This window comes from Epinephelus moara, chromosome 13 (assembly GCF_006386435.1).
Source record: "Epinephelus moara isolate mb chromosome 13, YSFRI_EMoa_1.0, whole genome shotgun sequence".
In the NCBI taxonomy this organism is placed as follows: Eukaryota; Metazoa; Chordata; class Actinopteri; order Perciformes; family Serranidae; genus Epinephelus; species Epinephelus moara.
The window spans coordinates 22,338,024-22,361,479 of NC_065518.1; the positions used below are offsets into that span (position 1 = coordinate 22,338,024).

Here is a 23,456-nt window from a genome sequence, read left to right on the forward strand (position 1 = left end):
CCCCAAGCCCCAGCCAGGAGTCTTTCGGGGCCGTTCTGAGTACCTACTCCGAGGCAGGGACTTGTTTAGCCCCTGTAAAAGTTCCGGAACTCTGTCCTTCGGGGGTGGTTCCTGCGGTGGAGACACGCACCAATGGCCCCGGCCTCGTAAAATTACCCTGAAGTTCCTGCGGTGGAAACGGGCCTATTGTTCCAGAGGGCCTGTGCTAAGTAGATGCATGCTTGTTGAGGGCTTGGTGATATGGTTGGTGGCTGTAGTTTTGGCAGAGAGAAAATAGTTCCTACATGAAACTGTTCACAACAAAATCTGTGGATTATCTTGAGTAACCAGGTCATGATTTCTGGAAAGAGACATTGACCTTAAAATTTTTAAATGTATTTTTTTTAGCACTTTGAGCACCACAAGCCGAGTGCCATCTAGTCCCATTATATTGGAGAGAAGGCAGACATCTCTACAGCCAACACTCTGCAACTCACATCAAAAAGATCTAGACTGATAAACAGCACTACAGATAAGATGAAAAATATGTATTTTTGATTTTGGGGTGAACTGTCCCTTTAAGTTCAAGGCATTGGTGGAGTAAAACATTCACAATGAGTGTTATTCTTCTGACAACCTGAAGGAGACATTTACCTTTATGCGTAGGGGTTGGGACACGTTGTGATTTTGATTTCTGAGACGATGAGGGCAACAGCTGGCCCGCAGGTAACAGCACCAGGTACTCTGGCATTGACTTCATGAATGAAGGTCTCGGAGGAAGAGGTGGGGCTAAGAGCAGAATAAACTAGGATGAGCTGACTGGTCTTTAAATCTGTTCGCACAAAGCAGCACCAAATCTGGAAAATATATTATGTTGTATTGACCAAAAAAAAAATTCTGTTTACTTGATGTCTGGGCCGACACACTGCTAGTATCAGCTGGCAGCTTCACCTCACCCCCAGTGCCTTCTGGTGCAGTGTACGAGTAGTTTGGGTCCCAGGGATGCACATTTAAATCTGGCTCATTGTCCGGGACGTCGTAGGTAAAACTCTGACTGTTGGTGCTGGAGGAAGGAAGTGGCTGGCTGTAAGGAGGGGACTTGGTGTTTGCTGCAGGTTTCATGTGTGGTGGAAGAAGAGCTGGGTAAAGCAGACAGGAGCAGTGTGTTAAAGGAACAGTTCACCAAAATAAACAAAGCTGTCACGCATCTTGAAGGCTGCAGATTAATGACATTCCTGCATAAGAGCTTTGGACCACTAAACACAGTGATACAACCTGCAGCTCAGTCTCTGGCTATGAATACAACTAAAGAGTTAAAGGGCTAGTGTTTACATTCCCATTAAAACATATTTCTCTCTCTTGTGATGCACCAGTCTACGAAAGCGTAATGCATTCACTTCATTTTTCTAAATTAACAAAATTATTATCTCAGAATTCTGAGAACTGTTTTTATGGAGAAAAGAACCTACTCTTTTTTTCTTTGGTAACAATCTTGTTAATTCAGATCTTTCTAAACTACCGAGATTATTAATGTGTTAATACAGACACAAAAAATTCCATTATAATTTTTTTGCATAATTCTGAGATAATAATCTTGGAAATTCAGAACAACAAGAGCAGATTTCTTTCTGGGAAAACTAATTCTGAGATAATAATTTTGTTGATTCAGAATAAACACACAATGTTTTTTTTTTCTCAACTAAATGCATTACACTTCTGTACCAATCCCATAAATTGGATTGTTTCTGAAAAAGAGAGCCAAAGTTTCCTGATTGAAAAAAACATTTTTTAATGTTTTGTTTCATTGTTGTTGTTTGGTAGCCCTCAGTGGACTGTGACTGAGGGGACAACGCTGAAATAAGAGGTTAATTACTTGTTGAAAATAATTGTAATTGTTTAACAGCACATTTACACTACAGGAGAACACGCCCAATTTTCACAACCCGGTCTCCGATGTTTGGGCAGTGCCTTGCAGCGTCACACACCAACAAACAAAGCCATCTTTACAGCGGCATAATGCCCGGCTAGTTGCCTTTATAGCTTAATGATGCAGCGGAACAAGAATGAAAAGTAAGGCAGAGAAACTCCAAGTGGGGTGAGCAAGAGGGGTGGTGGATGGGTCCAACAAACACAGACTTTCACCTGGGAGAGCTGTGTTTGCATCCCGTAAGACTGTAAATCCAAACCCTGTTCTTTTTTCCCCTAAACCTAACCACGTGGTTTTGTTGCCTTAACCCAACCACATGCGTTAGTTGCATCAATGTGCAGTGTTGTACATAACGTCAACAACCATCGCACCCAGGGTACCTTGCATGCTGTATCTAGACATGGCAAGTCCATGACCAAGCGTTGATATGTGACGAAGTTGGAGTAGGAATGAGCTGATTTTCTAAATTCATTCATGTTATTCCTATGGTCGAAGACAGTCCAAAGATACGAGAAAACGTCAGCCTCTCTCTCCCAAATCCAAAAACTAGAGTGCTAAAACTTAAATTTGTGTTGTCATAGGGTACGAAGTCTGGAGCTGCTCCTTAGACAATGAATTGGGAAAGATGTTCTGGATGATGCGGAGAGCACCCAGGGGGATGTTTGGAGTTTATATGTACATTTTCTGTTTCACGACTGAGAACACGTCAACAGAATAAAGCTCATTTGGGTGTAAAAAAAGAAAACAAACATTCTGTGGGTCCACAAAATCAGGCTCCCATTCATTGTCTTTGGAGCAGCTCCAGACTTTATATACCATGACATCACAAGTTTGAGACTTCCTCCTCTGGTTTCTGGCTTTGAGAGAGAGCAGCTCATGTTCACAAATATTGATTGACCTTTACTCAGCCATGGAAATAACATATGGGAATTCTTAATTTGAGTGATGTTCTCCGTTGATATTGGCACATTCACAGTACCTGCTTTTCGAGGCAGTGTCTGCTGCTGAGGAGTCGCACTGATGGAAGAGGCTGCCTGCTGTTTATTGTGAAATTCAGCATTTTCGTAGAAGGGTGTGGGCTTCACAGCCTTCTTCAACTCCTTGCTCTTTTCCAACTGTTCAATACCCTTGGAGGTAGATTGGAGGGATTTCGGTGATTTGGCTTCCGCGGAGACTGTTGGCGGAGGAGGGGGAGGATTGCGAGGACGGATCCGGTTAACAGGAGGAAGAAGAGCTAAAAAGCATAGACATGAAAAAAAATACAGTGATTTGAGAACAGCTTCTTGCAGGAGAAATGTGAGCGCAGACAAAACAACTGGTGCAGCTATGACCTTTGTGCTGTGAAGAAATTGTGACTCAGGTGGCAGATGGCTTTTACTGAGAAAAGCAAAGTATCTGAAAGGAATCTCTCCTCCAAGATAGACAGGAGAGGTTGTGTGTGTCACTGATTGCATAATACATAATGGTACTTAACCAACCAGTCACTCAGAAAGCTGTGATGAAAGGAAAAGCCCACCTGTGTACACTTTTATAAATTAGCAGTGATTTTGGGATTAAGTATTGGAATTTACTTCTGTCTCTCTCATACTTCAGTTTATGACTTCCTATATATCCCAGAATGACTTTCCCCACCCTGCAGAGAATGGACCTGACAGCAGGTGACGTGTCAGTGATAGACGTAGCGACTGCACAGAGAAAGCTTTGTGTCTCTTTGGTGGATTTCTTCAAACTGGTGAGTCAACAAAGAAGCTATTTGAATCTGAGACTGACTGTCATGACAGCTGCCTCCGCTGTTTTCCACTTCCCATTCCCACTGCTTCCCCAGGCCTGTGCATTTCTATGAAACTGCAGCCACCGCAAGGATGGATTACTGAGTGGGCCTACAAACAACTAATAGATTATTTGGGAAAACAATCGACTGGTTAATTGACGATGACAATAATTGTTAGTTGTAACCCTAAAAATGTCAGTCAAGTTAACAGCAACCAGGATGAGACTCAAAATCACTACAAAGACATGCAAAGGAACTGCAAAGAGACACAAAATAACTACCAAACCAAAAAAGACTGCAAATTACCTTACTAAGACACAGGCGACTACAAAGAGACACAGAAAACACCCAACAAAGAGACACAACATGACTACAAAAAAACAGAAAATGGCAAGAACAGATACCAAATTACATGAATAAGACATGAGAAGACAACAAAGAGACACAAAATGACTAAAAAGGGATAAAACAAAATTACCTAAATAAGACACAAAGGAACTACAAAGAGTCACAAAACATTCAAAAAGATAGGAAAGTATGAGCAAAAAAGACTCAAAATCACCCAAATGAGACAAAAACAACCACAAAGAGACATCAAATTACCTCATTAAGACACAAGAAAATAAAAAGAGACATGAAACGTCTAAAAAGGACACAAAATTACCACAATAAGACACAAAACAACTACAAAGAGACACAAAACAACCAAAAAGGGACACAAAACAACCACAGACACAAAACAACCACAAAAGGACACAAAACAACTACAAAGAGACACAAAAAATGACCAAAAGACTCAAAATTACCACAATAAGACACAAAACAACTACAAAGAGACAAAACAACAACAAAACAACAAAAAGACACAAAACAACCACAAAGAGACACAAAAAATGACCAAAAAAGACCTCATTACCTCATTTAGACAAAACAAGAACACAGGCACAACATAACTTCAGAGATGCATTACAACTATAAAGAGATGTAAAACAACCGCAAAGATACACAAAATGACTACAAAGAGACATAAAACTACCAGAAGACACAAAATCACCCCAATAAGACACAAAACAACCACAAAGAGACACAAAATGACTACAAAGAGGCATAAAACTACCAGAAGACACAAAACAACCACAAAGAGACACAAAAAATGACAAAAAACTCAAAATTACCTCAATAAGACACAAAACTACTACAAAGTCAGACAAAACAACCATAAAAAGAGACACAAAATGACTACAAAGAGAAATAAAATAGCCAAAAAGCCAATAAAAAACCCACAAAATGACCTTGATATGACATGAAACAACTAGGAAGAGACAAAAAACAACCACAGAGAGACACAAAATGACCACACACAAAATTACAAATTAAACTTAGACCTTTAAAAGACGAAAACGACTCCAAAGAGATGCAAACAAAAAAAATGGGAGGAGGAAACCACCACAAAGTCTGTGTCTTGCTCCTATGTAGGAGAGGTGTTGGGGTCCTTTGCATATTTGTGACCAGGGGCCCATTGTGTCATGATCCACCCATGAGTCACTGTCATCCTCCACCTGTCCACCAGATGCCCTCGGACGCTGACACCCACATCCTTCTGCTCACCTGTGTCTCATTCATTCCCTGATCATCCTGTCAGTGTACAGTAAACACAGCCAGCCCCTTTTCCAGATTGTCAGTGTTGCTTCCTGCCTTCCTGCTCAAATGTGCCTGCACCATTTCCCTGCCTCATTCCTGTTAACCTGTGGACTTTTGGTTACTTCCCTTTGACTCACTACCTTTACCCGTAAGTTTATTTATCATCAATACTAATAAATTCACTGAACTGTTCCTGTCTGCCTGGTTGTCTGCATTTGAGTGCCTCTTTCTTGCTGCCTGATACACACCCTGTGACAGTGTCGCTAAAATGTGTTGATGTTTTAGATAGCTGAAATTCTTTCAGGTGTCAAACACCACTGAAGCTACATTGAAACTAAGTGTGTTTGGCTAGAAATCCATAGAACTGAGAAAAATACAAGTACAACTACAAATGGACTCAGAAATGTGACATGTCTTTTTAAACAAGCGTTATATTGTCTTATGCCTTGGAATGATTGAAAGAATTCACACCTGAGCGCTTAAAGACGTTGGGTCTTTGGCCGTCCTTGTGACTCACTGATGGCGGCACATAAACAAAGCCACAAGCAAATTCCATTGTGAGTTTACCCGCCTGTGAGAGAAAGGACATTACATTATCTTAACAAAAAGTAACACCTAATTACACTTTACAGAGGAAACATAAACACCTTTAACCCATAAAACACAGAATTACATTCCAATCCAAATTCATTACAGTACACATTTGCTGTGGGGAGCATGTGACAAGCAGTTTTTGAGACGTTGACATACCTTTAAAAGCACTCTAATAAAGGTAACTTAATCCACACAGTGCAGTTGACATGTACCTACTGTAACTGTAACATTACATCAACACATTCCCAAAGAAATAAGCCTAAATATCAAAGCCGTACTTACACATGCAGAGTCCTTTAAATGCTGTCAGTACAGTGCAACCGTAAACACAAAGCCCTCCCACGTCTCACAAATGTTTCAACCACGGTTGGACGTCTTGTCGTTCACCACTTGTATCTCAGACATCTTGTCCAACAGGTTTACTGCCTCAAGAGTCAGCTGTGATACCGTAGTATAGTGTGTGCGCAAAGGTGTAAGGTTGGGTGCTCAGCCAAAGATTTATCGCATATTGCCTAACTCTGGTTAAACATTTCATGAATGTAAATAAAAATGGGTGGGAGAATAGGAGCTGAATTGAGAAACAGGGCAGTGAAATGTCAAAGGTCAAGATGATTAATATGCCTTTCAAAGTAAAAGAATATCCCACAACAACTATGGTGTAAAATTTCCTCATGTACACGGACACACAGTTTGTTATGTAATGGGAAGAAATGTAAGTCACTTAAGGTAATAGCATCTGTAATGTAATATAATGTCATTACCACAATAATTATCAATTATATCAATTATCAATAATTTTAGGAATGTAGATTCAAATCTACAAGACTTCTTTGCACTGGAGCACCTCAGACAGAATAAATAAATACCTAAATTATTTTTAGTTTATTGTCTTTAAGTATTTTGCTAAACCTCTGTTTGATTAATGTAGCCTAATTAAAAGTATCTAATATAGACAATAAAATAAATATAAATAAATAATAATGAAATAATAATAAGCATTGTATACAACTGAAATATTTGAAATTTAGTTGAAAATGATGGCACATATTAACACATGTATGTTTTTGCTTTTTGTCTGTTCTTTTGTCTTTTGTGTAATTTTTTCTTAAAATATGAAATTTTAAAGGTCCAGTGTGTAGGATTTTGGGGTATCTATTAGCAGAAATACAATATAATATTAATAGCAATCATTTCATTAGTGTATAATCACCTGAAAATAAGAATCATGTTTTTGTTACCTTGGGTTGAGCCATTTATAACTACAAAGGGAGTACTCTTCCACGGAGCCTGCCATGTTGCACCACCATGTTTCTACAGAAGCCCAGTATGGACAAATCAAATACTGTCTCTAGATAGGGTCATTCTTGTTTTTATGTTGAAGTGGCAGCTTGAATTTGATGGCCCAAATGAACCCGAATGCCGCCTTAACAACTGGAAAGGGAGGGGGTGTTCAGTTGGTTGCAATCTTCAACCTCACAGCTAGATCCTACACACTGCTCCTTTAACAAGACTGAGTCTACAGCCATGATAGCCGATCTGTGAGGCTGTACTTAGGCACAGCAGTGCTTTGAGCTAAATGCTAATGTCAGAACACTAGCATGCACCCAGTGCCAATAGAGCAGTACAGGGAGGGCGTTTATTTGTAGGCCAACCAAAAAGTTAGCACCCTGGTTCCCTTGACAAAAAGTCAATGGGAGTTTTTGTCACCTGATTTTGGATTATTGCAAAAAAATAAGCTCTTTGGTAAATATATATTCATGATACGGATATATTTTTATCATATAAAATTGAATTGAATTCAATTGAATTAAATAATTTTTGAAACAAAAATGCAAACCCATTGACTTCAAGGCGAAGGAACCAAGAGTGCTAACATGAGAACTCACTTCAGCCTTGTAGGACTTATTCCAGCACTACTCTACGCCAACGAGCTGATGTATAGCTGCAATCTTTGCCATGTTCACCTTCTTAGTTTAGCGTGTTAGCATGCTAACATGTGTTAACTTACTTTGACCTGTTGATGGCACTAGATGAAAAGTAAGGGAATCCCTGTAGTCATTAGGGTCTATCCCCTTCACACCATGAATGACGGTTCAGAATTTAGTAGCAATCCATTTGATGTTTGTTGAGATATTTCAGTCCGCACCAAAGTGATGGACCAACCGGCTGATCAACATTGCCATCCACAGACACACACAGCTAGCACGGTGACAAAAATTCTCAACGACATGGATTAGAGGCAAGACAATTACACTTTTATTTTGAAAATCCATTCCCTCAGTCAAAGGTATTTCTATGTGCCTCTACATAATACTTATTAAGTAAACATTAACTGTGTGTGCTCCTGTTACTGTAAACCTGTGCCTGGGTAAACCTCATGTATCATTATCTTCATTACAGTGACCTAATGACTCAGGCAGTAAATAAATATCCTCTCTTGTTCTCTTTTGTCTTAACGTGCACACATGCATGCAGACACACATACACACTCACACATACAGCTTCTGCACAAACAGTACATGTAGTCTTTGTTAAGTTAATTCATATTGCAGAAGTACTCAAACCAGAGTAGTTTAGGATATTAAGGCCTTAAATCTGACATTTAAAAAATGGCTGGGAACAGATTATATCTGACATGAATCAGTGTGACAAGACATAATATAATAATAATAATATTTTTTTAGAGGATTTGAAATCTTTGTGAGAAATAAGTTTAGGACATATTAGACAAGGTGACGTCATTCCGCAATTTCAGCATAATTTGCTGGATAGAAGCCCTCCTTCCCTCCACTCAGGACGCCTCGACACCAGCCCTGGTCGTCCTCCTCCTCCACCTTCAGGAACACTTCACCTGGGATCACAGAAAATAAACTCTGCTTGTCAACATATTTATAAAAATGTTTTAATCATTTCATAATTTCATCTAAAGTACAATACAAATATAAAGCTACAAGGTACAATATTCTACTTTTTTAAATTTTATTTTAATCACATAAGTAAGGCATCATAGCATATATTAGTTTGGAAAATATCATTTTAGGATGAGCTTGCCTCGATTGACTTTGATGGGTGTTGTTTGATAAGCTCACCTTATCTTGAAGCAGGTTGTCTGGCTACAAAAATTAAAGAAGCGTTGCAAATGGTACATTCATATTTTGGTACTATCTGTTAAGATTTCAATGCGTTATCAAGCTGAATAAAAGAGATAAATACACTTTCAAAACATCTCTTCAAGCTTATTTTGAGTGTAGCAATTAGTCTCTACAGGATGTTGATGACAGTATAACCACAATGGTTAAGTTTAGAGCTGTTTAATTGTACTATCTGTGCTTCACTGTATGAATAAATCCCTTAAACGTTCGGTGCAACCGTTTATAAGGGCACACTTCAAGTCACTATATCGTAATGTGAAATGTGTGATAGCACTGATTGTGCTATCTCCACCATTTGGTTTAGGTATGTGATGCTGATAAAAGTCTACTAGATGTCACTGTGCCTTTTCAGTTTGCCAAAAAAATAACTCACTCCAGACATGAGGGCTCTATATGGTGGGATTTTCAAAGGTAGGTATATTTTTTCAACATGTTCTAGTTTCAGAAGTCTTACTGAACAGATTTATGTAACGTAAGACAAAAAATAAAAGTTTAATAAGGGACAAATAATTCTTTAAAAACATGCACAAGCAAATGGTTGTTTTGTCCTTATATGGTGAAGGTAGTGAAGCAAAGCTAATGTCATTCAAACTGACTAATCGCTATAGAATAACAACACTTCTGATCCTTCATTACTGTTAAATTATTCATTTAATGTTTTCCAATACTTACATACATACATATGTGTATATATATATATATATATATATATATGTATATACTGAAATAATTCAGTACGATGTTTTTTTCCTGTCTAAAGCCATGCTCAACTTAACAGTTAAACTTAACAGTCACTGTTGTTAATGTCATATATTTAATGCTTTACCATTCATTCATTCATTCATTCATCTTCTAACCGCTTCATCCTCTTGAGGGTCGCGGGGGGGCTGGAGCCTATCCCAGCTGACATCGGGCGAGAGGCAGGGTACACCCTGGACAGGTCGCCAGACTATCGCAGGGCTGACACATAGAGACAAACAACCATTCACGCTCACATTCACACCTACGGACAATTTAGAGTTATCAATTAACCTAGTCCCCAATCTGCATGTCTTTGGACTGTGGGAGGAAGCCGGAGTGCCCGGAGAGAACCCACGCTGACACGGGGAGAACATGCAAACTCCGCACAGAAGGGCTCCCACACCCGGGATCGAACCGGCAACCCTCTTGCTGTGAGGCGAGAGTGCTAACCACCACACCACCATGCCGCCCCGTGCTTTACCATTATGTGCTTAATTTTTTTTTTTAAATACATCAGTATGTTTTTTTTACTATGTCTGAAATGTTTCAAAGTATTGTAATGGTAAATATCTAGAATACATATACTTAATATTCCATGATAAATGATCCATGATATGTTGGTACTAGCATTATAACAGTACATGGTTTTTAATTTTTATTTTTTTTTCTGTTTTACAAATAACATTGAGTGGCATCTCAACCATCTGGTAGAGGCTTATACATATATAAAAAACTATGGGGTCTGTTCAAGTAGATTAAAGAAAAAAATGTAATTATTGCCTCAAGAAAATAAAAAATGCAAACAAAAGATTTTCCGTTCCTTTTTTTTCTTGGTGTGGACATTTAAAGGGATTAAACTATTTTCTATTTTCACATCTGGACAAAACTACACTATCATTCGTGTGTGTTCCAATACCCTCACTACCACACTAATTAGTATGCCAGAAAAAGACTTAGTATGTCCCATTACACAGTCGCTATGTCCAGTGCAGTCTGCCAAAAATACCAGGAAGTCCTGCTGCATCTGGTCATATTTGGAAGTATGCAAGCCAGCGAGCTTTTCTGGCTTTTCTGACCTAAAATGCTCTGCACAGGCGTAAGATACGTCACATCTACTGAGCCACAGACGGATGATGACAGCTTGTTGACAACTGTTAGAAGCTGCAATGATGGATGACAGCACATTCAAGATACTAATGACCAGTTGAATAGTAATAACAGGAATATTCATTGTGTAAGTGAACAAAATAATCATAAAGATTACTGACAATAAAATGACATGAAATGTAAATGTCTGTTGTCATGAATATAAAGTATAGGAATCTGAAATGTATGCAGTTATATCAAGTATACAAAGTTAAAACTACATACATTGCAAAGTAACAGCAGTGGAGCTGTCTGAGTTGACCTCCTTCTCTGGCGAGCTCGGCAAATGGTGTTTTGTTTTATCTCCAAGGTAACGGATATTTTAGCAAGGGGGTCAAAGTTCTGGGTGCAATGTTATGACAAAGTAGTTGTCCCGATTATGTGCATACTGAATGCAACAGAATGTGCTTTGAAAGGGCAGCCGCAGTACATACTGAAAGTAAAGTATGCAATTTGAAAAGCCGCATCAGACTTTGATAAAGCGGTGGCATTAAAATATTATATTTGAACTTCAATACCCAGAAATCATGTAATGTAACATCACACTTATGTTTACCAGCCTGTCTGGCATCATTTTAGAGGGATGCAAGGCATTTCTTGTCTCGCCCACTCCTTTATTCTGATACAATGGTTTAATTTTTGCATAAAACATTTTGCATATTGTAGCTTTAAAACAGTGAAAATAACAAACTGTCTTTTACTTCTGAGTGTCGTCACATCACACTTTATGCGTCACCTGCTTTAAAGGACAGCTCGTCACCCTCCTCTCCCACATAGTCGTACAAAGCTCGCACCTTCACACCTCCAATCATCACACTAACAGGAGGAGACACGGATGTTTGAGCAGTCAGAAAAACACAAATATGTCTAAAAATAAAATAGTTTAATATTTCTTTGAAAAAAAAGTTATCATACATTGCAAGCACCACACTGGGTAACTTACGGTCGGCTCTCTTTTCTTTTCTGGTCTCTCTTCTTTCTATTTAGCTTTTTTACTGGTGGGACCCATTCCTGATGGGAGAGACAAACATTTAGGTTCAACACTTGCATCAAGTAATAGAGCTGCAATAAATGCATTGCTAGATCATGCAAATATTCACACAACCCGAGTTTATTTTCATGGTAAAGATCTTGTGTGTGTGTTTTATACAATGTATGAGGCTGTGATTTTATTTAACTGAGGTAAAAACAAGAAAAACTCAACAAGTACAAGTTAACAGGTTCGCACAGAACAACAATAATACTCAAGTGGAAACAGACAAGTTTATTCCTTTAACTAATCTAACGAATCAAAGCTTTACTGGTCCATCTACATCCCAGCCCTCACCTATGGTCATGAGCTCTGAGTAGTGACCGGAAGAATGAGATCGCGGATACAAGCGACCAAAATGAGTTTCCTCTGAAGGGTGGCTGGGCTCAGCCTTACAGATAGGATCAGGAGCTCGGAGTAGAGCTGCTGCTCCTTTGCATTGAAAGGAGTCAGTTGGGGTGGTTCGGGCATCTGATCAGGATGCCTCCTCCTCCCTTTAGAGGTGTTCCAGGCATGTCCAACTGGTAGGAGGCCCTGGGGCAGACCCAGAACACGCTGGAGGGATTACATATCTGATCTGGCCTGGGAACGCCTCGGGGTCCCCCAGGAGGAGCTGGAAAGCGTTGCTGGGGAGAGGGACGTCTGGAATACTTTGCTCAGCCTGCTGCCCCCTCGACTCGGCTTCAGATAAGTGGTTGAAAATGGATGAATGGATGGACAATCATAATGAAGTAAATGTTGATTGCACAATGTAATGGCTGTAGAATAATGACACCATCCATGTTAAGATTGGTTCCCTATAAGCCTTGCTTTCACTATGCAGTTCTGTCTGCCACTGGGTACAATCCCCCAGGAAAATGATGGCTTGATTCATGGTCCAAAGGATGTGTGTAAAGATGGACAAACATGTCTGCACTTCCTCTCACTGTACAAAAATGAAGCCAAAATGTCCCAGATACTGTAAAGCCCTAGTGATGTCATTTGGAGCCAAGTCTGCACAGTAGCGATCAGAAAGTGGAGCTGCTGTATCACGTTTCTGCCCATACACATCCAATTGTGAGCAGCAGGGGCGTAAATATAGATAGTGCAGGCACTGGGGCCCATGAGGTGAGGGGGCCCATAGAGAGAGTGGGCCCTCCAACAATATAAAGGGCAGAAAATGGAGGCCTTATGAGTAATTCAGATTGCCAAAGAACTCTCTAGTGCAATTTGTTAGGCTATATATGCCTTTTTGTTATTTTGTTTTTGTAAAATAGTCAGTAGCGATCTAGAACAAAATTTGCTATTCTACATAAACTGTAAATGAGCCAGAAAAAATATTCAATTAAATGATTAATATTAAATTCTTTTTTTTGTCATATACATATATGTGATGATGATTTCTGGTAATATGCATGTTGGTGCTATCCAGTTTCAAGTCTCAATTTCATGTGACGTGATGATACGATCATATGGTAACTAGTTTAACTACTTTAGGTGCATAAATAGCAACTAGCATGCACTAGGGCCTGTCATTATGACATGAACTGGGGCCCGTTGTAACTTCCTTATGCCACTTGTGAGCAGCGCCATTAATCGAGAGCACATGAGCACATCATGATGTCACACCCTCATTTTATAGCTTCAAATAAATGAATAAAACCAAACTTATCAGAAAAATGAACACTTGAACATAACATCAGTGTGATGAGAACGTCCTAAAGTGACGTGTACTTTTTGACATTTTTAGTTTGGTTCATTTCCCATCTTTATATACAGTAATTGGCAACAACCGAAGCGCAACCAAAACATGAAGGGGAAAACCCTGTTGTTTTCCGTGGTAGCTGTCCCCAGTTGCCAAACAGTATTGTAAGCCATTCTGTTGCATTCTTCGTGAAATGCTCCGAGTGAATTTAAGTAACTGAGGAAACTGTGGTAGATCTGTCTTTGCAACAGCGACACCAACAATAAAACCCCTTGGAAACACTAGGGGTGAAAAGTTGCCTGTTTCCATATTGATTTTGTGCAGCTTCATAACATACCTGAATCTTTGGCCAGTCGGTGGGCATGCCAGGGCCGTGGTTGTTCTTCCACCATTTGAGATCATCTTGCTCATTGATGGCCATCAGAGTGTCGTGGAGCTCACTGTACACCGCCTTCACACTGGCACAAGGACACAGTAAATACACAAAAACATTTGCGCGGCATCAACCTCTAACAGACATCCAATCATCCGATGGCTGCTCACCTCTCATTGTTGGTGACGTCAAGATGTCTGTGGATGGAGAGGAAGGCCTGCTTCAGAAAGCTGATCCTCTTCCTCTCCTCCTCCTGCGACTGCTCAAAAATGGCTTCCATCTCCTCCATGTAGCGAGGGGTGTAGGACGACACATCCTCCAGCAGCTGCTCGTAGCGGTCTCTTATCTGCAGAAAAAAACAGTCTTATGATGAGAAGTTACGGAATGCTTTCTCTGGACGAACTTCTGCTGTTTCTTTAATGGCGGAAGATCTAAAATGTATAAATCATCTGGTGCTCTTTACCGTTCCCATGCTAGGCTCCATAAACACTGAGCAGTGTAACAATAACACATCTCCATACAAGGGAAATGCTTGGAACAGATATTTAAGGCTGGGGCTTCGTGTTTAGAGTTGATAGTGCATCACCGCATGCAGCAGGCCAACAAAACTCTCGAGGAATGCATCATGTTTAACTGTGTGGCGTGGCGTGAATCAGGAATTGTGCATTTAAATGTGCTGTGAATGGAGCCCTAATTCGACATGCGTGACATACTTGGAGTGAAGCGGTGCAGTGTGTTAACATCCCCCCTCACCTTTTCTTTCTCCTCTGTGACCTTTTCTCTGGCCTCTGTAATTTTCTGCTTTTTCTCCGGACTCATCTCAGTGTTTTCGTTTGCTTGTTTCTCCTTGTCGAGGGCTGATTGTTCTCTCTGACAGCACTTGTGATATGCAACTCGGGCCTTCTCCAGCTGTTGAGTAAACATTCGCACACATGCATATTATTTAGTCAAAAGAAAGTTTGACATTTTGGAAAATTTGCTTATTAGCTTTCTAGTCAAGAGTTAAACATGAAGCTGAGGCATGAAGATGGTTAGCTTAGCTTGGCACAAAGACTGGAAACAGGGGAAAACAGCTGGCCTGTAAAAAGAAATCCACCTATCAGCATCTCTAGAGCTCACTTTCTAACATGCCATTTCTCATTTGTTGGATTGTATAAAAACATGGTGAGTTCAGGGAGTACAAAAGATGTAACACCTCCCCATAACACTGTAACTTGTTGTTGATGCACTGACTTCATTTTGCGCAGCATTCTATTTTATACGTACGTTTCCACATTCTCAACTCAAAGTTGACTTTTTGGTTGATTTAGTTTTTTTTAATTGATTGCTAACATGCAATATTTTGTGGTTAGTTTTTGCCTCTCACATATTAGCTTCTTTATCTTTTTGATTCATTTTCACTCAAGTTACATCCAGTGATTTAAAGGTCCAGTGTGTAGTATTTAGTGGCATCTAGTGGTGAGTTTCAGAACTTAACTTCTACCGTCTGCCAAATGTGAACTGCAGTGGCCAGTGCAAAAACATGAAAACACAAAAACACGAAAAAGTGAATGACCCTATCTAGAGCCAGCATTTGGTTGGTCTGTTCTAAGCAACTGAAGAACGACATGGCGGACTATGTGGAAAATGACCAGCTCCATATGTAAATACGATGCGTTCCATTTGTACTTGGAAGTCAGGATTTCTGAGTTCCCAGTCGTAAATTTCAACTGGAATGCTCCTTTAAGTCGGATTTCCTACTTGGAAAGTTGGAGGAACTTCACCAACCCCAACCTCGAAATCCAATATGGCTGCTCCACACATCAACAATAGTGAACGCTGCAGTATTACACTGTTTATTAGCACTTCTGTCTCTACACACAGTCCTATCCCAACTTCTATATGTGGACATGTTGATACAGTGTTTGTATGTGCAAAATACAGCGTAACGCCTTGCTCTTAACTGGTATCGTCAACAATTGTTAACCTGGCTTGAACTGGAATTGCTAACAACATCTTGGTCTTCCAACTTGTTGTACTGAAACTGGCATAATCCCCTGCATGACTTCCAACTTCTGAGGTAAATGTAACACAGCGATAAACGGCTCATTCTAAGGTAACTAAAACACACCAATTCTTATTTTTAGGTGATTATACACTGATTAAAAGATAGTTACGAATACCGTAAACCATTTCTGCCAATATATCCCCCTAAATCCTACACACGGGACGTTCAAATAATTATAGAAAAACAAATGCACAACTTCAAGGGGTAGTTTGACATTTTGGGACACACATTCAATGCAGTGGGGTTATGTGGTGGACCATTTTCTGTAACTTCTTAAAGTTAAGAAATAGTTTGACACCTAAACCCCATAAAACATGCCTGGGTCCAGACCTTTGAATCCGCCCACTCCACCGCGTTGACTAATTCGTCACTGTGACATGAAACAGCAGGTTCTCGGTTGACAATCCATCTATTCAATCAGTGCTACGGGCGAGACTAACACCAATGTCAAGCCAGGTCAAGCATTGCCAAACAGTGTCCTGGAACCAATAAGGGGTATTAACAACAATGGCGACTGGGTAAAAAGACAGATGTTGCTATCCGAGATGTTCTGATGATCTAAATGTCATCAATGTGGTTAGAGAAAATCGAATCCCCTATATAAATCAGGTAGAGTGGAGGCAATGTCTGACTGATGATGTAAACAGTGTGCAAGAAGTTGACCATTCTGTCTAATGGCATGCAACTGTGAAACTATGATGTGTCAATTTTGCACTTTGGCTTTTGTACGGATTAAAGAAATGAAATGTGTGTTAGTTAGTGAGCTTCAGAGGAGCTGGTAGGCTAGCTGTTTCCCCCTGTCTACAGTCTTGATGTTAAGTGTGGCTAACTGTCTCCTGGCTGTAGCTTCATATTTACCAACATCAATCTTCTCACTTAACTCTCAACAAGAATGTGAGTAAGTGTATTTTCCAAAAAGCTGAACTATTCCTTTAAACCATACTGAAAAACGTGTTGCTGTGCATGACAGTTCATTCTTGACCTTTGAAATAGCTGTTTGACTAAAAACATCGCAGAAAAAATATTATCAGCACTTCAAAGTCTTCTTACTAGCTGTTTTTCTGAGCTTTCAACCGCATCTTGTGGGCTTCATCAGCAGATGGAGTTGCCAACTGATTGAGTTCACAAACTGTATTTGCTAATGAAGACCATGAGATGCAGTAAAGATTTTTGTCTACTCATGACCACCATTAAAAGCATGTGCAGAGACACACACACAAACACACACACACCTTCATCAGTTTTTTGGACCAGGGTTTTTGCGCACGAGTAAAGCTTGTGCCGTTGTCATGGCTCTCCCTGAACCCACAGAAGAGTTTCTTTGGAAAGGTCTCCTTCTGCCAGGTCCTCACCCGGTCCCCTTCCTCCGCCATGAGCGACTGGGAGATGGAGGAGTGGAGGGCGGACAATCGCTCGGTGGAGGTGAAGAAACATTGCCAAGCCCTCATGAGGGAGCCATAAAGTGGCCCTGGGGAATGTGAAAAAAGACAGTGTGAGTAATGAAACAACACAGAGCACAGAGGTGAGTCATGGAACCAATAGAGGAATAATGACCCTATTTGTTAAGTTTCAAACATGCACACATGCAGCCATTTAATAAGAATCAAGAGGTAATTTTAACTTGTTGACAGCTGAGGTGATCAAAAAGGCCTGGGAATGCTTGTTGTCTGTTTTTAGGCTCCCCATCGTACAGCATGCAGCTTCTCATACTTACGAGAATCCACTATGGACTTCCACTTGCTGCTCCACTGGCTGAGCTGCTGGGCGTACATCTTCTCCACCTTTGCTCTCTCCATGAAGCAGGCCACAATGTCATTGCAGGCCTGGTAGGACTGTTCAGTTCGGTGCACTGTACGCACATAATTCCCCGGCTGGGAGGAGGAAAGATGGTGATGACAGAACTCATGTTGCACATTCACAAACACACACTGCTTTTGGATTAATTAGCTCTTCCTAGGGTTGTAGTTTTCTTAGATTTGATCATTAATATAATCCTCACCATCCAGAAACTCTGCCTCTTGGGATCCTCGGGTGGCTCTTTGGGAAGGCTTGCCATTTTTAGGAACGTGTCTGTCTCTGAAAGCGAGAGATAGCCCTTTGTGTCATACGAGAGAGTTGCTCAACTGGTTAAGATGCATAACGAGCGAGGAAACAGAGCTGTTATTGGCAGACAGGTGACACTGATTGTCATGTAACAGGTTGGACCTCTACATACAGTAGTGTAACGTGCAGATACAACAGGCCGACTTCCTCATAAACAGAGCTGCCCCCCCTGCATGGCAGGCATGTCTGATAGGAAATAATTGGCAGTTGAAGCCTTGCAGTGTGTGTGTGTGTGTGTGTGTGTGGCTGAGCTTATTGCCATAACAACTTGTACGATTCTGATGAGGTGTTATTTACACTGTACAGTGCTTGGATACATCCAAGCCCCCTGCATGAGTACGGGGAGTGTCGTTGCAGTGGCAGACTGGAATTCACAGGGGTGGGATCTGCCAGTAGGAATAGAACAGCTGCTCCAGCATTCTTCCTGTTGCCTTCCCAAAATAAACAGCAGGGAAAGGTCATCTTTCCCCTTTGCTCTGACTAATACAAGGCCTATTAGAACCAACTGTCTCCCACTCTGACTCCTCCTTGTATTCGATTCAGAGACTATAACCGCAAGTGCTAGATTTCTGCTTTGGCAAACAAACCGGAACGCAGGACTTAAAAGGAAAAAACTGTCAAGATAGCTGACATTTTTTGCACCAGCATGTGAGGCACAGCACAAGTGTCGCATGTTGAACAAAAGAAGGGAGATGCATGCACAAACATGCAAAGGACGCTGTCACATTCGGGCCTATTTCTGTCTGGGTTGGCACATTGCTGGCTGAGTAATATGAAAGTGACTAACCACACCTCATCACAAGACTGAGCATGACGGAGAGTCAGGCTCATCGAGGACTTTCTTTCCCTCAGCTCGCTGGTGTTAAGGTGTTTATTATCATGTTATTTCATCATTCTTTTTCTCAGTTGCTATGAGCTTCAGCAAGTGGAAACATGGCAGAGTGTCTCTGAAGGCTCAACTGTTAGATTTCACTTTTTAACGTTGCCTGATTCTGTTCTCGTCCATGCAGAGGTTTGAAGCTCATCCTCTCCTTTTTTTTTTATCACACAGAAACATATCAAAGTATTTTAATGCTATAAAAAAGTCCATCCACAAGCCAGAAAGAAGTAAAAAGTGGCAACAGAGCAGTCATGCCTGGGAGCACTTACATTTCTCTCTGAATCACCAGTGATTACTCAAGTGACCACTTGTTACTGTAGTTCAAGGGCTGCTGAGGATTTTCTCTCCATTTCTCTGTCCGTCTCCCCCTCTCTCAGTGTGCCTCTCCTCCTCTAACACATGCTTCTCTCCCTCTCTCCTCTCTCACTGACCCAATTTTCCCTTGGCACTTAAAGTTACACACACACGTTGTTGATCTGAAAGTGGGCGTGAGACACCAAGACAATGCAAGCAAAAAAAAAAAAAATTTTAAACAAATTAGAGCATTTGCATGGTGATCACTCCGCTGCTTATTGGCTTCGGGGCAAGCAAAGAGGGAGGAAGAAACTTACCTTTCTTGCTCTCCTCCCACGTCAGCTGTGATACTCTAGTTCACAGTCATGAACTCTTTCTCCTCTGTTCCCTACTTTAACCCCATTCTCTACTTCTCTAACTCACTGGCTCCACTCCCTAACAGAGCTTACCAGCTCTTTGACTATCACCCTCTCACTTTCTCTCCACTCTATTAGAATAAAAAAAAAAAAACAGCTGGAAGAATCCCCCTCCTTCTCTCTCTCCGTGCCCGTCCCTCCCTCTGTCTCTCTCAATATGGTGTTAATGAGATGCTGAACCTTCATTTTGACCATTCGACAGTCACAGAAACGTGTCAGTGTGGCACAGAGTCATGTGAGCTTATTAGTGAGAGTATGTGACAGCAGGGTGGGGGGTGTCCCATGAACTGGCACTTTAGCCCCTGTGCTCCTTTGTGACCTGCCATTCTCAGGCCTAGAAGGACAACACGTCAAAGGGAGACCAGCGTGCAGCGTGTTCAACCACACACTGTTTACCTTCTGTGGGATTTTACTCTCCTGGATCTTTGCCAGAAGTTAAAGGAGGACACCGGTGTCACATGTCACTTCCTTCTGTCTCTGTCTGGTTTAGATTTTGTCGTCTTTTTGTGATAAATGATGTATATAATTAGACTTTTAGGTAACACTTTGAATTGAGCTTATTAAACTTTAGTTAAAGGTACACTATGCTAGCCTGGACAGACCATCCTGATGATGTGAGCTCAACATTCTGTTTCACTCTCTGTATCAGTGTGGCTCCACTGCCGCCCCAAACACTTTCCAGAAATTACAATCCAATCGGGCAAATCAGGGATCCGCATTTTAGTTGACAACATAAGCAGCCAACCAGGGACTGCATTTTAGATGATGACGTAAAATGCAGGCCGTCAGTAATGGTGGCTCCCCTAGCAGCAAGCGCTAACTCTAACATTAGTAAACACAGCAATAAGTGAAGTCTAGTCAGGACCACTTTAGTCAAAGAAAACTTTTCCATTTGCAGTATTATATTTGGCTCTGTTCTGGGGCCTCTCTGTCTTCCTAGGCCTACACAGAAAGCCTCTTCCATGCACCTACATGGAAAGCCTAAGGTGGAAAGTGCACCTCTCTGCCCTTCCACGTGCAAACAAGGAGAGCCTGAGGTAGAGAGAGCAAACCTCCCTGCCCTTCCATGCGCCTACATGGAAAGCCTAGGGCAGGAAGAGAGCAGCAGCAAAGACCCCCCCGGTCCCCCCCGCCCTGGGAACAGAACAGAGCATCATCAATGACAAACAGAAATGACATCGATAAGTCAGACACAGCATGAAAAGGAGGAGCTGGGTTGGAGGCAGCTTGCAGAGGAAGCAGCAACAGTAGGCAGGCCAGAGCAATTTAAATAGGGCGCCCTGAATGAGATTTGCCAATTGGTTGCATAGAAAGGAATCATGTGATCTATCAGCTGACTCCCTTCTATCTAGTCTGAGTGTCAGACTGAAGCTCCCAGAACCTTCAGTCTGACATCGCCTCCATTGAAGGCGATTTACAAGGGGGAGGGAATTTGATTTTTCCCTAACCAATCAGTAGAGATCAACGACTCACCCAGAATCTGAAGTCATTAGTATCCATGCCTCGGGGGTGCCGAAAACAAGCGAGCATTGCCCGTTTAAAATGTCTCCGTCGTCGTGCACGCCCCGCTGCATCGCCGTTAAATCCAGTTTAGCAGCTTCCTTAATTTGGTCCTCCATTAACGCAAGTAGTGGCGAAATACCTCGATAGCATCGTTAATGTGGTCTGTAGGATCTGTAGTGGTCGCCATTGTTGCTATCCTCACCAGTTACCCACCGGCGTACAGCTTGACATCAGGGTGGCGCTGATTGGCTAATCGCTAGACCCCCGGCATTCATTGGTCCGTCCATCGTTTGGACGAGATAAATCGCAAATTCATTGAAGTATGCCAGACCAGAGATGCAAGCCTACTCAGTTGAGTGGGCGGGGTCTATGGTCTGGAACCAGGCTACCTTCTATCAGTTGACAGGACATGTTTGTCGGTCTCCCGACAAATTTGTGTATCTGGTAAAGGACTCTGGTGATTGTGGACGGGGACAGCAGCAAAACACTTTTTAGCCACATGAAAATTTGACCACCTAAAAAAAAAATCAACATCAGTTTAAGTGTACGCTATATGTACGCTATATTTAGAATATTTTCACAGCTTAACCTTGCCGTCAGACAGCTCTCTACAACAGGAAACAGACACCGCAATGAAGAAACAGTAATTTTACTCCTAAGAACACAATGAGTCTCTGGCCTTCCGTTGCCCCCAACTGGGTAGTTAGTTTGTGTTATTGTGTAACTTTCGGAACCAACCTAACCGTGCCAGTTCTTGTATGCCTGTCCAAACTGGGTGCGTAAGATTGACAACAAACAGTTCTTAATGGAGGTATAAAGGACGCTGAGCAACTTCCTCCCCGCTGCTCACCCTGAGCCTGGACCAGGCCCAGCTGGTACCTGCGCAGTGCTGCTGCACAAAAGGAGAGAGGGGGAGAGACTCAGCAGAGGAGCTGTGGACTGTGGTTATTCTGCGCAGCATGCATGGGAATTAAATAGAATAGAATATATTTAAATACATTCCTGCTTTTACCCTAATGGTGTGAATAGGTCGCTAAATTTGTCGCTACACTGTTCCCCGGTTCAAATCCAGAGTTCATTGTTGTTTTGCCACTGATTGGCTGAAGGAATTTGTCTGTCAAGGCGAGTACTCTTGCCCACTCTAAGTGTTTGGGGCGGCAGCGGGGCCAAAATGATACAGAGAGAAAAACACGATGTTGAGCTTACGTCATGAGGATGGTCTCACCAGGCTCTAAATTTCTTCAAATTTGGCACAAATGTCCACTTGGACTCAAAGATGAAATTGTTAGATTTTGGTTGTCAAAGGTCAAAGGTCAAGCTCACTGTGACCTCAAGAAACACGTTTTTGGCCATCACTCAAGAACCTATACGCTAACTATGACAACATTTCACACAAATGTTTAACAGGATAAAATGACTAAGTGATGACATTTTTATACCCAAAAGGTCAAAGGTCACCTTCACTGTGACATCATAATATTCTACATAAAACACTTTTCTGGCAGCAACATCTTTATTTAAAACACTGTCAATATGAGTTTGAACAGACTGTAACTGCAACTTGACTGGTTCGTTATTTTCTGTGCTAGAGACATTTATGTGTGTTTACCTCCACCAGGCTTTATAATAGTAGCGACCAGATGCCAGACCATAGGCAGGAGGCATTCATGAGAACCCCAGATGTGGGGTTGGCTTTTACTTTCACTGGCGAGCAAACAGGAACCAACAATCCTGCATAACATACTGTTAATAGTCATTTTACTGTTAACAATTAAAGTATGTTTACCGATTGTTAGTAGAACATTATCATTACAATTCAGTATTGAACACACTTCAACATGTTATATTACAGGTTAAGTATTTGTTAATTGTTTGGGTTAAACATTTTTTGGGTGGCCATTACAGAGTTGGAGTGTTAACAGATGCACTACATAGTATTTATTAACCATTTTACAAGTTATTATAATCATCAGTTGCAACTTTGCAATAGCCACCTAAACCTTGTTTATTAAAGGTTAATATAATATACTTAATATGGTACATACAATGTTATGTATGTATACTATTTATTATTGGTTATTATAAAGTATTACTGACCTTTGAAGCAGTAACCAATTCTTAACAGCTTATCCAGAGCCAACGTATCTTAAGACCATGTTCACCACCCACCACACA

General features: G+C 41.1%; 2 protein-coding genes across 5 annotated transcripts in view; both read right to left on the reverse strand.

Annotated features, from left to right (window-relative positions):
* The window catches only part of LOC126399796 (circularly permutated Ras protein 1-like), a 16,343-nt gene extending 10,045 nt beyond the window's left edge, over positions 1-6,298 (reverse strand). For both annotated transcript variants that reach the window (XM_050060061.1, XM_050060060.1), the window contains exons 1-5: positions 6,195-6,298; positions 5,790-5,889; positions 2,886-3,140; positions 885-1,118; positions 634-768 (exon numbers count right to left, since the gene is read on the reverse strand). In XM_050060061.1, the coding sequence (XP_049916018.1) occupies positions 634-768; positions 885-1,118; positions 2,886-3,140; positions 5,790-5,874 (709 nt within the window). In that variant the 5' untranslated portion in view covers positions 5,875-5,889; positions 6,195-6,298. The remainder of the gene's footprint in view (positions 1-633; positions 769-884; positions 1,119-2,885; positions 3,141-5,789; positions 5,890-6,194) is intronic.
* Positions 6,299-8,137: 1,839 nt separating this feature from the next.
* Positions 8,138-23,456, reverse strand: LOC126400172 (protein kinase C and casein kinase II substrate protein 3-like). Of its 3 annotated transcripts, none has more exons than XM_050060718.1 (10): positions 23,379-23,456; positions 18,085-18,161; positions 17,800-17,956; positions 17,318-17,553; positions 14,792-14,947; positions 14,209-14,384; positions 14,003-14,123; positions 11,895-11,962; positions 11,688-11,767; positions 8,138-8,763 (listed from the first exon to the last, which is right to left on the reverse strand). In XM_050060718.1, exons 2-10 carry the CDS (start codon positions 18,139-18,141, stop codon positions 8,651-8,653), a joined length of 1,164 nt encoding a protein of 387 aa, XP_049916675.1. In that variant the 5' UTR covers positions 18,142-18,161; positions 23,379-23,456; the 3' UTR covers positions 8,138-8,650. The 3 variants fall into 3 exon arrangements, with proteins under 3 accessions (XP_049916675.1, XP_049916673.1, XP_049916674.1); XM_050060716.1 differs by lacking the exon at positions 23,379-23,456 and adding an exon at positions 19,680-19,876; XM_050060717.1 differs by lacking the exon at positions 23,379-23,456 and adding an exon at positions 19,338-19,578.